The sequence below is a fragment of the Ostrea edulis genome, chromosome 6, assembly GCF_947568905.1.
Source record: "Ostrea edulis chromosome 6, xbOstEdul1.1, whole genome shotgun sequence".
Classification (NCBI taxonomy): domain Eukaryota; kingdom Metazoa; phylum Mollusca; class Bivalvia; order Ostreida; family Ostreidae; genus Ostrea; species Ostrea edulis.
In genome coordinates, this window is record NC_079169.1 from 46,309,833 (window position 1) to 46,323,749 (window position 13,917).

Below are 13,917 nucleotides of genomic sequence, written 5' to 3' on the forward strand. Positions count from 1 at the left end.
TTGACCGCCTGGTTGACTCCCACTTGTATTAAAGGCCATTATACAAAAAGCATGAAGGTAATGAACATGTAGGGTTGAACTGTTGAATTGAATCCATGCACAGAATCCCTATTTGATTTAGGATATTGACCTTTGTTTTGAATTAAACCTTTTACGTTTAAAAAAAGAAAAAAGAAACCATGAATCTGCACATAAAATGCCTTCTTGGGCTGCATGTCTGTTATTTAATGCACATTTCTTTTAATACTAAGGGGGGCAAGCGGGATAATTCTAACTGAATCTTTTACCTTAGTATCAACTGGGGAGGCAATTAAAATTGATATCAGCACCATGTTGGCTGTATAAAATTTAAAGTTGGGAGGAAAGTTTGTTCTCAAACACTTCCATGTCCATATTTTTTAATATACCAAGGAAGGCAAGTGAGGTACTTCTAATCTATTTACATTGAAGTCTTTGAACAACCTCAGTATCAGCTAGGGAAGCAATTAGAATTGATATAGGTTCAATAGTTAGGAGACACCCTACCCCTCTCCCTATTTTCTAGAATGACTAAGCTCATATTGTATTTAATACATACATTTTGCATTTAGGGGGATTATGTTTATCAATTTTATGTCATTTTCACCTTTCCCCATCTTTGATGTAAAATGTTTGAATTTTCAAATCAGTGGTATTTTTATCCTTTTCAATTTTATAAGTTAATGAAAAGTTTAAAATTTATTGAACTGTAATTTAATAATACATGTAACATGACCTTTGATTTTCAACTTCAACCCTGTGTTTTTGCTGTTGCCCGATTGTTGGCTGTATCACATCAAACAGAGCCACCCTTAGTGCGCGTGCGTGCAGCAAGACGGGCGTAAAAAGCTGTTCATTCAGTTTTTCTTATTTCATTTCATTTATTCGCTCAAACCATTCACAATGGTACACGAGGTACATACGTTTGATTTTGTAATTATACAAACAATATTACCAAGGGTACAATTATATAAATGATACATGCATATATATGTTCATTAGCACAAAATATAGGTGGAGGCATAATGCATACAAAGAGATTCGTACATTTACTGAATATACACGTAAAGGAGGACAGTAGACTAACTTACATGTACAATCATTGCAGACTCATGTCTAGATATACATGTACAGTATACAAGCCTGTCAAACAGCACCAGTGTGTAATCCAAACAGCGTGTAACCCGAACAGCGTGTAATCCAAACAGCGTGTAACCCGAACAGTGTGTAATCCAAACAGCGTGTAACCCGAACAGTGTGTAATTCAAACAGTGTGTAACCCGAACAGCGTGTAATCCGAACAGCGTGTAACCCGAACAGCGTGTAACCCGAACATTGTGTAACCCGAACAGTGTGTAATCCAAACAGCGTGTAACCCGAACAGTGTGTAACCCGAACAGCGTGTAACCTTTACAATCTTTACAACAATACTACATGTAGTGATACACCTTTGTTATATCATTATACAACCTGAAGACGTCGATTGCCATTTGTGGACGTGAAGTCAAGATACCGTTTGCTCTAGCAAAACACATACGTATTTACTTACAGCTACTTAAGAGATAAATTTCATTTTAGAAAATACATGTGGTTATGAATTGCGACGCTTCACGCCGGCTTAATTACTTCATGAAGCGCGTTAGTGCTTTTCAAAAAGGATGCTGGCGTGAGGCGTTGAAGCATTCTCTACCCAGAGTTCCGTGCGCTACTCGCACTATACCGATGTCAACGTTCAATTTACAGAAATCTTGTAAAAGTTTTATAGTTTTCCAACATTTATGTTTTGAACTAAATATTTAGTCATATTATGAAATGCTTTTGATGCAATTGAATTGATGCTTACTGTAAATTGTTTAAAATCACTGTTTTCTGATCTTAAATTTGGAACCACCTGTACTTCGTATTATGTGTATGAATGTATAAATAGGACATTCACGAGGTGGAGATTTATTATAAACATGGAATCAAAAGTAAGAAAGGCTGTAAAAATACGGTTAAATTTGTAAAATAGGAGACAAACAGCTAAATGGTAAAAATGTATTCTAACAAGATGTGTTTGTGAAACACAAATGCCCCCGATAATGGCCAATTCCGAAGATGGCCAAGGTCACAAGGACAAATATATTGGTACCAGTAGAAAGATCTTGTTACAAGAAATGCTCATGTGCAATATGAAAGCTCTAATATTTACTATTTAGAAGTTATGACCAATGTCAATTTTTTTAAAAGTAGGTCAAATGTCAAGGTCAAAAAGTTTAGTACCCACGGAAAGGTCTTGTCACAAGGAATACTCATGTGAAATATCAAAGCTCTCTCACTTACTGTTCAAAAGTTATTAGCAAGGTTAAAGTTTCAGACAGAATTACAGAATGACAGACAGGACAAAAACAATATCCCCCCCCCCCCCCCCCCCGATCTTCGATCTCGGGGGCATAAAAAGTGCCAGTGCGCTATGAAAAGAGCTGACGTATCGCCTGTTGCTAGAACTTTGAAACGAGAATGACTGTTTATATCATGCGATTATCTATATTGTCACGTGATTCCAAGCGTCGACAGAGGTGTAAGTGAAGCTTGCGTAACGCGCCCTCTGGTGACAGAACGGCGTTGAATATTTAGATTCTTACATGTATACACCTCAGCGGTTTAAATACAACATATTTACAAATATATGCAAATAATACAGTAGAAGATTGGCAGACACACAGATACCATTTCGCGGATATAAAATCAATACATTTCAATAACAATACACGTAGATAATATGTTGCAAGTACAGCAATTCACAAAGATCATATCTCATGTATTTTCAAAATGAATTTATTCTATATGTGTAAATTCTACTTTCATTTCTGTCGGAATCCCTAATCGTTAAAATAGACGCGCTGAGGATGTTGCACGTCTCATGTTAATTTCCCTAAAGGTGTTGCGTGAGATATCGATGAAATAAAGATATTCAAATATACGATAAAATCAATTGGAACTTATGTCTTTATTCAAACATTTTTGAAAATAAGTTTAAAAGACGTGAATTAACAAGAATTAGCCAAATAATTTGAGTTTAAATCAAGCAATAAGCGATTTCTAACATTTTTAGCGTTAAAATAGAGGGGTATGCCCGAATTTCAGAAAAACTACCTCCATGAAACAAAATGAATTTAGCATGAACATGTTCTTCGAGTTTTCCACTAAAAACTGTCGCTTTGAAATTTTGTTTCACGAGGGCATTTTTTTTTGTAAATTTCAAAAATTCGAAACGATTTCACTGACATCATTTTCAACTTCACCTGTATGCTAATTTCCCAAAACCATTAAAGTTATACTGCTTGGTTCAGTGGATAAGGTCGTGGAATTTAAAGTTTAAAGAAGTCACATTTTTTAACGACCGGGTTCAAATCCCTCACGGACACAATATTTTTTTTTTTCAATATTACGTTTTCCATCTAGATTTTTTTCTTAATAGAAACATACTTACAATGTGCCGAGTTTGAAATAAAATTCCAACCTAGACACTGTTTAGTTTGTGAATGGGAGTCGCAACAAACACGCCGAACACAGCATTGTGATATCTGTGTTTTAAAAGTCAAGGCTGTTAATGAGAATTCTTAGGTTTTAAAGCTTTGGAAGAAAAATGTCAAACAAGGTACATAACTGTTAAACAATTTGAATGGATAATACAATATGTATTCCAGTAGAAAATTGCTATGGTAATCAATGTTTTCAGGTATATGTACTTGGAATTTTGTTGAACTTTATTAATGCGTATTAAACTTCCCATATTTTGGTGTGTTTTTTTGGTCAGAGTTATGTACAGATGGCTGTAGGAAATAATGCATACGAGTATATAAGAGCTTTTAGACTGTAGTATTATATAATATTAAATATTTGATACACTCGTAACCCTATACATTGTGTCTAATACTCAGAAAAAATTTAAACAATTTAATTTTCACGATTTCAAGAATTATGTTTAGACTATGTACAAAATATTTGAGGCTTGCCCTTAGTACTGGGGAATCCCACAGGTATATAAATGGCAAATACTCAATAAGAGTTTAGATAGGAATGAAGGTAAGTTATACGTCATTAGTATTTAAATACCAGGCACAAATCTCCGATTAGAGAATATTACCACTTCTATGCAACACCTTCTTTATCAAGATTCATCCACATTGTTTACAACTGCAACGTCTTCATGAGAAAATGGCTATCATTACTATTTGTAAAGTTATCAAAGGCAAAAACATTGGAATTATAACATTAAAAAAAGACCAAACAGAGAATATGCTTAGTGACTTTATTTGCAACAAACAAGGGAAAAAAGTGAATATACATAAAAAGGTTGAAAACAGTTCAAATCATATTTACTAATAACAAAATCCATACTCGAAATAATTGGGACGGTCAAGTTGATATCAGGGAACTGATAGTATCATCTATTTCTTGTCTAAAAAGAAAAAAAAGACATAATGATTAATGATTCAATGTAAACGCGAACTAAAAAATAATCGTGCTGTCATGGCACCGAAACGTAATTCAATATTAAAGCAGTTTTAGTCACTGTGAAAGGTTAATATATAAAAAATGATTTGGTCGGCACTAGAACACCCCCCCTCTCTCTCTCTCTCTCTCTCTCTCTCTCTCTCTCTCTCTCTCTTTAGAAAACTGTGAATTTACAAGAGCATAGTCTCACCACACTTCGGAACTCCACATGATTCTACGTAGTTGGTTCCGGGTTGCATGTAACAGACTGGCTCCGTGAACCCGTAGGCCGCGAAATAGTTTCTACAGTAGTTGTTGCCGGGGAGGAAAGAGTAGACGTCAGACCAGTTCAGGCAGGTTTTACCACTCACTGTTGTACTGGCAGTGCCCTGGTAGTCAGAACCATCCCCGGTAAAACAATCCTCGTCTGAAAGGTATTTACTGCATTGATTTTGATGTACTAGGGTATTTATAATTCTATCGAAGTGAAAAATTAATCTATATCACAAATATATTTTTCATAAATCAGACGACAAAATCCAGACCTTTTTTGCTATACTTAATTCATAATAGGAATATTGAGAACATGTATCTATCGCTTGTGAGATGTTCATTACTTTTTAAACGAAACTCTTAATTTGCAGACACTAGAAATAGTGAAGTAATACTGAATAACAATTTTATTTTGGAATGATTAACTTCTCAATAACATAACAAATTTCATATTTTAGCTTAAGTTCAAGATTTTTCATGATTCTGGGGCCAAAGCTGGACTTGCATAAGCTTATGAAATTATAAAATTACTATCAATCTATAAAGAAGAAATCATAATAATTATAAGAGAAGGTCCGAATTTTTTAAAGTCTTTATAAAATCCCATAGGCCTTACTTATCATTCAATTATAAGAAATGAATGCAACTGCAGATAAATTATGTTAGAAATTAACAGTCCATATTACATTATAATGATAGCAAATAAGAGAGGACTAGTGAGTGATTTTTTTCTCTTATACATTGTAGGATGATAAACAGACAAAACATACTAGTCTATGTTGATAAATCAAAAGTAAATTGTAAGTTTAAAAAGGTCAAGTTTATTGTACTGTAGCTGAATAACAAGACGACTTATGATTTTCTTTGTAATTCATAATTCCCCTTCAATGTACAAATTAGATATATACTTTAAGACAAAATGACAATACTGCAAAACTTAGGTTCGAACCTCTTTAAGATTAAAATTCTTCCATCCTTGTCTTTGGGTGTTAATCATGATTATACTAACAGTTTTGGGTTTAGCCGTAAGCTATGAGTGACTGATAAAAACAAAACACAACGACAACAAAACAACAATATACACAGATTTTGTCGTTTCGTGAGACATTATTTAGGAAATGTCTAAAAAAAAAAAAAAAAAAAAATTACTTGAACTTTGCCCAGTTCCTGTACTTGAGTTATCAGTGTTTGTTGAAGTGGAACCACTACTTTCAGAAGAAGACGTTTCAGACCCCGAGTTGTTGCTTTCACTACCGTCAACACAGAGGTTGTTTGAACATGAATAACCACTAGGGCACGAATTGCACGAAGTCCCAGACTCGAACGGCTTCTGTCCACCATAATTTCCACTGCAAAACAATTCCAAATGTTTGGTTTAGTGATTCTGTGTGTGTGAGAGAGAGAGAGAGAGAGCGAAAGAGAGAGAGAGAGACATAGAGATATAGAGAGAGACATAGAGATATAGAGAGAGACATAGAGATATAGAGAGAGACATAGAGAGAGACAGAGAGATATAGAGAGATATAAAGAGATACAGAGAGAGAGACAGGGAGATATAGAGAGAGACATAGAGAGAGACAGAGAGACATAGAGAGAGACAGAGATATATAGAGAGACAGAGAGAGAGACAGAGAGATATAAAGAGATACAGAGAGAGACAGAGAGATATAGAGAGAGACAGAGAGATATAAAGAGATACAGAGAGATATAGAGAGAGACAGAGAGATATAGAGAGATATAAAGAGAGGCAGAGAGAGAGACAGGGAGATATAGAGAGAGTCAGAGAGATATAGAGAGAGACAGAGAGATATAGAGAGAGACAGAGAGACAGAGAGAGAGAGAGAGACAGAGAGATATAAAGAGATACAGAGAGAGACAGAGAGATATAGAGAGAGACAGAGAGATATAAAGAGATACAGAGAGATATAGAGAGAGACAGAGAGATATAAAGAGATACAGAGAGAGAGAGACAGGGAGATATAGAGAGAGACAGAGAGATATAGAGAGAGACAGAGAGAGAGACAGAAAGATAAAAAGAGATACAGAGAGAGACAGAGAGATATAGAGAGAGACAGAGAGATATAAAGAGATACAGAGAGATATAGAGAGAGACAGAGAGATATAGAGAGATATAAAGAGATACAGAGAGAGAGACAGGGAGATATAGAGAGAGACAGAGAGATATAGAGAGAGACAGAGAGATATAAAGAGATACAGAGAGATATAGAGAGAGACAGAGAGATATAAAGAGATACAGAGAGAGAGACAGGGAGATATAGAGAGAGACAGGGAGATATAGAGAGAGACAGGGAGATATAGAGAGAGACAGAGAAAGACAGAGAGATAAAGAGAGATACAGGGAGATATAGAGAGAGACAGAGAGAGATATAGAGAGAGAGATATAGAGAGAGACAGGGAGATATAGAGAGAGACAGAGAGATATAGAGAGAGACAGGGAGATATAGAGAGAGACAGAGAGATATAGAGAGAGACAGGGAGATATAGAGAGACAGGGAGATATAGAGAGAGACAGAGAGAGATATAGAGAGAGACAGAGAGATATAGAGAGAGACAGGGAGATATAGAGAGAGACAGCGAGATATAAAGAGAGGCAGAGAGATATAAAGAGAGACAGGGAGATATAGAGAGAAACAGGGAGATATAGAGAGAGACAGAGAGATATAAAGAGAGACAGAGAGATATAGAGAGAGACAGGGAGATATAGAGAGAGACAGGGAGATATAGAGAGAGACAGAGAGATATAGAGAGAGACAGAGAGATATAGAGAGAGACAGGGAGATATAGAGAGAGACAGAGAGATATAAAGAGAGACAGAGAGATATAGAGAGAGACAGAGAGATATAGAGAGATATAAAGAGATACAGAGAGATATAGAGAGAGACAGTGAGAGACAGGGAGAGAATGACAAACCCCGGTCCATAATTGCAGACTACAATTGTTCCTCCGTTAAATGAAGATGATAATCCGGTAAAGGAAGAACAGGTACTACTAGCACATCCGACGTATTCAGAATTTGCCCAAACCACCTGAAATACATTCATGTCAATATAAACACGAAAGAAATTAAAAAAAAAAAAAAAAACCATTCTACGTGGTCGTTTCAGAAAAATACATGAAATTGTACACCATATACAGTGTAGTTAATGTAATACTCTAATTTATTAACATTACTCAATACTTTTTATGCAAATAAATCTTAAATCTTTATTGTTTCATTGTTTTCATTTGTCGAATAATGTCCCATGACCTACAAGTGGCATTTCAGCTTCACATGAAACTCGAGATCGAGAGAGAGAGAGAGAGAGAGAGAGAGAGAGAGAGAGTTTATTACAAAATATGAATGCGTGTATATCTAGGTTGTTGTATTAAGGTATGGGAAAATATGAATATATATATACATGCCTTAAATTCATAAACATTAAAATGGTAGATATGATATAAGTAAGGTGTTGCATGCATAAACATAAATATTAATTCCCAGCTACAATTTGTACCTGCGTGTAATGACCGCAGACACCGGTGCAGGCCTGTGTGCCGTATGAGTAGTCACTCTTCTCATCGTCCCAAGATTCCACGGCAGAACTGGGAAGGACAGAACCTAGAACAACGAATGTTTGTATTATTGGGATGTTTAGAAAGAGATGTCACCTTCAAATGAAAAGGCGAAGATAACGATCAGTGATCAATCTCATAAAGAACAATGATCCATATAAGCAATACAAAATAGAGAGTTGAACAAACACAGACCCCTGGATATACCAGATGTGGGATTGGGTGCCTAGGAGGAGTAAGCATCCCCTGTCAACCGTTCACACCCGCCGTGAGCCCCCTTTATCTTGATCAGGTAAATGGAGTACATGTAATTTGTAGTCAGAATCAGTGTGTCATGAACGGCCTAACAATTGGTATAAAACATTTGACCCAGTGATAGGTTCTATTGGCAAACTACATGTGTGTCGTTATAACAACCATAAAATTTGCAAAATGCTGACTTTAAACGAGACTGATGAAATCCCTGTAACATTAACTTGTTTGTCAGTCCTACCTCGATTTAAAAACTGATCATATGCAGAAAAAATCTTGCGTATCGAATTAGCTGAGAGATATAAACACTATATACAGGTGAAAATGGAATATTGCTTCATAAATATGGGAAGTTGACGATGGTGAAATTGAAATCATCCCGTTTGTCATAAAGTTGAGTTTTTAGTTTCCGTTGATATCTATTTTCAATAAAAAATCTAAGTGCGAAGCAGAGGTGGATGACTCTGGGATTACCGAATTGACATATGAATGAAAACGATTATTGTCGATGAATAGAACGTCGTCGATATATCTAAATGTCGAGTTGAAAGCCATACCAAGATATTTTTTCCTTCTCATATAGAAGTTTTTGAATAAACTCTACCTCATAGGAATAAATTGTTATTATCTCACAATCCATAATGAAATAAAAACAACTTCCTATAAGAGAAAACTATATTAGTTTGAATACAATTGCAACCTACTTCGTGAAGTGACGTAAAGATTCTCGCCAACGTAGCTGAATTGTGACGTCAACGCTTTGGTATCGGAAGTTCTTGCTGAATTATGTCCCCAGATACATTTGTTGGCATAGTTCTGAGCTACCTGAGCCAACTCGTCGCTCCATTTCTTCAAGATAATATTCAAAACATTGAAAAAAGATGAATATCAAAACGAATTTCAATAGTTAACAGGCTGACCAGTTGATGGAATTCGATTTCGAATGAGACCCCGGTGAATGGAAAGATTTTCGCCCCCGTAAACTTTCCGTCTGGGGCTAGAATAATTCCATATATACACATGAACCAATGATAAGATGTAAAACTTGTACGGTACCAATTTTGATGCACCAGATGCGCATTTCGACAAATACCAAACAAAAATCATTATTTCAGAATTTATGTACATTTGTACCATTGTGACCAACATGGCAAGAAGTGAAGAATTTTATGTCACCCGAAGGTACAGTTTACAGACGGACAAAAGTCGTTATATATATATATATATATATATATATATATATATATATATATATATATATATATATATAATTCTTATATGTCTGTCAAGCAATCGTGTATCCATGTATAGTTCTAGTAACATGGTACACTTTCAGTTTTGATATTTATTGTCATTTGATTGAATGATTACATGTATATCTCTGATTAACTGAGATCCAACACTCTAGGAAAAAAATCACCTCTACGTGCCGTCGACTTGAATATAACACTAGGTTTTTCCAATATCAGAACAAAAAATGTGAATTCACAAGTTGATACAATTGTTTTTTTTTTGGTTGGTTTTTGTTGTTGTTGGTCGTCCTATGAAAACCCGCATCTTTAATCATTTTTGACAAGGTCTTGCAGTATACTTGTAAACAAAGATGGTCAACCAAATGTCCTTTCGTACACTTTAGTATCCGGTTTCAAAGATTTCAATTATTCAATCATTTATTGATATTTTCTCGATCAGTGCGATACTTTACTTAGCTACACTTGAAGTACCCTCAGCGGCTCGGTAGATATTGTAATTTTTAGGTTGCTTAAGCATCGTACTGACCTAAAAATGTCAATAATTGTACAGTTTTTAAAATGACATTAGAGTTTCATTTGAAATACATGTAGGTTAAATAGCGAGTTTCTCACCATTTTCCTCATATTAGTAGCGGTTGGACTAACTATAGACCTCGCTGTGTTATGTGCATCAAGATACTCTTGTTGTGCCGAGCTACTCTGCCTCCTTTGTCTTAGACTTCTGGCGATTCTAACCTGGCCATTTGGGTTGGCGATCTAGAGTAGGGATAAAGAATATCGACATATAAAAATACAAATTACAGGCCGTAGATACACCATTGCATAAAAGTACATTTGCCTGTTATGAAACAATTAGTGATCTAAATATGCCAAAATATCAGGAAGGCAAATTGGACCCCAGCATTGAACATACATCTCGGTGATAAGGTAGATCATCACTCAAGGTATTGATAACCAATGTTTTTGTTTACGTCAGGCGCACATTCAGACGGGAACGCTCCTGGTACCTCTCGTAAACAAAACAGAGGGGGAAAAAAGAGACTGATCAGCTGTTGATCAATTGGGTATTGCACAAACTACGAGAAAAGATTTTGCTCTGAAAATTCTAGCGTCGCCTTACGTTGATTTCGACATTCCGTATCATATAAAATCGTCCGGTACCAAGTACATGTAGCTTTAATTTCAGATTTAAGAGCAATTAATCTCATTCCAACAATCGTGGTTACTGCAGTTAGTTTGGATGACACTGTATAGGGAGATGATAACATTCTTCATGTGCTTCACCTTTGAAGCCGAAGGTGGAGAGGTCTTGAGAAAACACCCAAACATTATAAAATACTCTATCTGTTCTTTCTCAAGCTCACCTATGTCGCATCTAGTTCTGTTGAGGGGACTAGTTCTTCATTACAGTACATAACAATTCTCTCAAAATAAACAAGGACACACAGACTTATATTTTAAAAATGTTGACAAATTTCATAAGGTGAAATTCTTCAAAACCATGCTTGAGTTTTAGACACATTTAATATCCCAGTCAATGGGTCAGATGAATATGAGTTACCGTACCTATACTGGATTCCTAAACTTCAGAAAAACCCTTACAAACAATATACATTGGTGGATCCAGTAAATGTTCTACCAAGCCCCTATCTTTGGTCATCAAGAAAATATTAATTAACAGCTGTGAAGGAGAAACTTCAAATGTACTGTGCCACTACATATACCAGAAGTGGTGTAAATCAAATGTGCAATCTAAAAAAAATTCTAAAGAACTTTTAGTAAACTTGAAATCGCAAAACTTCTCAAATCAACAACTTTAAAACGTATGACTTTTCAACACTTTACACGACCATTCCTCACGATAAATTAAAAACTAGACTTTTGATATCATAGACAGTTGCTTCTTCAACAAAAAATGAAAACGGAAATACTCATATCTAGTGATCAGTCGAAAAATTAATTTGTTAAACACCACTCTGATTCCACGTACAAGTACTCTGAAGTTGAAATAAAGAATATAATGAAGTTCGACAATGTCTTTGTGGTCTTTGGTGATCAAGTCTTCCAACAATCTGTTGGAATTCTCATGGGCACGATTGTGTCCCTTTGTTAGCTGACCTGTTTATATTATATATTCTTATGAAGCAGAAATTATTCATACGTGAGAAGACAAAATCTCTTGCTGTGGCCTTCAATTCAACATCTATATATATCGACGATGTTTGATCTATTAACAATAATAATTTTCATTCATATGTCGATTCGATATATCCCTGTGAACTCGAAATAAAAGACATCACAGAGTCGTCCACTTCTGCTTCATACTTGGATAATTTATCGAGAATAGATATTGACGGCAAACTAACAACTCATCTTTATGACAAACGGTAAGATTTCAGCTTCTCCATCATCAAATTACATAGTGTAAAATTGGTCTTTTTGTTGGTGGGAGATAACACTATGAAAGAAGTGACAGAATTACCTCTAGTTCAATACTGCGTAGAGCCTTCACAAGTTTCACAGCCTCTCGTTGTTTTGTTGTTGCGAAGGGAAGTTCGAATTTCTTGGCAGCCAACGTTTCTGCTCCTATATACAAGCAAACTACGATAATCAAGAGGGACTTCATGTTGAATACAATACACAATTCGTAATGCCTCCTAGTATACCCCGACTCGTGCTTTTATATGCACAATCTACTCATGTTTAAACAATAGATTAAGTATGTGAATATTAAAACAAGAGCATACTATAAATTTTGCTCTTTGATGAATAATATTTGACGTCAGATGTGTGTTTAAAACATTCTTAGCGACTGTGTCCTATTAAGTTTTTCTTTGAGGCTGATTAGTTATCGTTATAGTAAAAAATTCTTGTAATAGGTTTACAAATTGATTCTATTTATCACTGGGATGGGTCACTTTGGCAGTTTAACGAGGATTCGTTTCATAAACTGCGATATACCACAACCATCTTTCTTAAACTCCAAGTCAAATAAGTCCAATTCACACCAAATCATCGAATTAAAGACCCCCATGAAGTCCATTTAATACAACAAGCAAACTGGGCTGACATCACAGGACTGAATCTTGTTTACGTCTCGGGTTTGTGTCAGCATGCTTTGTTTGGTCATCTTCATTGGAAACAAACAACGTGCATGAACATTAAAAATCGTGACGTATATCTCCTGAAACCTCATTCCATAAACGAAGAATTGAAATACTGATTTGCTGCAGAAAATGTACTTCTAAATTACTAGGTAGGTATGGTACACGGTTTTCACATTGTAACTGCATGTTTTGTCAGAAAATCATGTTTAGATATATACTGTATATATGTAGACCGATCCAAATATAAATACACTGCAACACAAAATGCATGCAAATTATCTACATTTATGTGGATAGAAATACTACCTAAAGGAAAATGATGTTTTATTTAATCAATTTACAGAAACAAATAACAGAGTAACACTCTCTCGTGAATAATTGTTTTAGATTTATCATTTTGACGAAAAGACGTAGTCAGTCAAATTTGATTACTGAAAACTGTTCAAAACGTATTGTGTCACACTTGCAAAATGATTGCAGTTGTTTTAATTTCGCGGAAAAATCCCCGACCGTGAACATAACGAAATTAAAACCACCGCAATCATTTCGTCATTTACAGTATTTCGTGAATATCATACGAATCTTGTAACAAATCTCCCATCGGATAATGACAAACAGCTTCATGGTACTGAGATCTGATATTGTAAATTTACAAAATGGGGTAGAAAATGTCCGATTTTTTACCTTTATCCATGCGTTCTAAAACTAGAGTCCATGGAGAGAATGCAATTGTTGATTCCGGAAATGGGTGTTTAATCAAGAGAAATAATAGACTTCATAAAGATATCAATAAAACAGAGTTATTGCCCTTGGATTCAATATTTTGAAACATATCATAGATTATTCATCTATAACTTAGACTTTTTAAATAGTTTATTTTTAACAAGATTTTTACAATAACTATCAGAATAAACTCCTACAAAATTTATGTTCCTATCATGCATAAATCATCGATTTTGCAA

At 35.1% G+C, this 13,917-nt stretch overlaps 1 protein-coding gene across 1 annotated transcript; it reads right to left on the reverse strand.

Moving 5' to 3' along the window:
- Positions 1 to 4,139: 4,139 nt before the first annotated feature.
- Positions 4,140 to 12,474, reverse strand: LOC125683649 (peptidase inhibitor R3HDML-like). Its single transcript, XM_048925022.2, has 8 exons — positions 12,331 to 12,474; positions 10,461 to 10,604; positions 9,300 to 9,444; positions 8,286 to 8,389; positions 7,702 to 7,817; positions 5,920 to 6,119; positions 4,709 to 4,924; positions 4,140 to 4,462 (listed from the first exon to the last, which is right to left on the reverse strand). The coding sequence occupies exons 1-8, from the start codon at positions 12,472 to 12,474 to the stop codon at positions 4,452 to 4,454; spliced, it is 1,080 nt and encodes a 359-aa protein (XP_048780979.2). The 3' UTR covers positions 4,140 to 4,451.
- Between the last annotated feature and the right edge of the window lie 1,443 nt (positions 12,475 to 13,917).

Excerpts from the sequence above, each read along its gene's own strand:
- LOC125683649 (XM_048925022.2), bottom strand. The coding sequence starts at position 12,474 with ATGAAGTCCCTCTTGATTATCGTAGTTTGCTTGTATATAGGAGCAGAA. Across the intron at positions 9,445-10,460 it reads CTACTAATATGAGGAAAATG|AAATGGAGCGACGAGTTGGC; the intron begins GTGAGAAACTCG and ends ATTATCTTGAAG. Across the intron at positions 8,390-9,299 it reads TCTTTACGTCACTTCACGAA|GTTCTGTCCTTCCCAGTTCT; the intron begins GTAGGTTGCAAT and ends TCGTTGTTCTAG.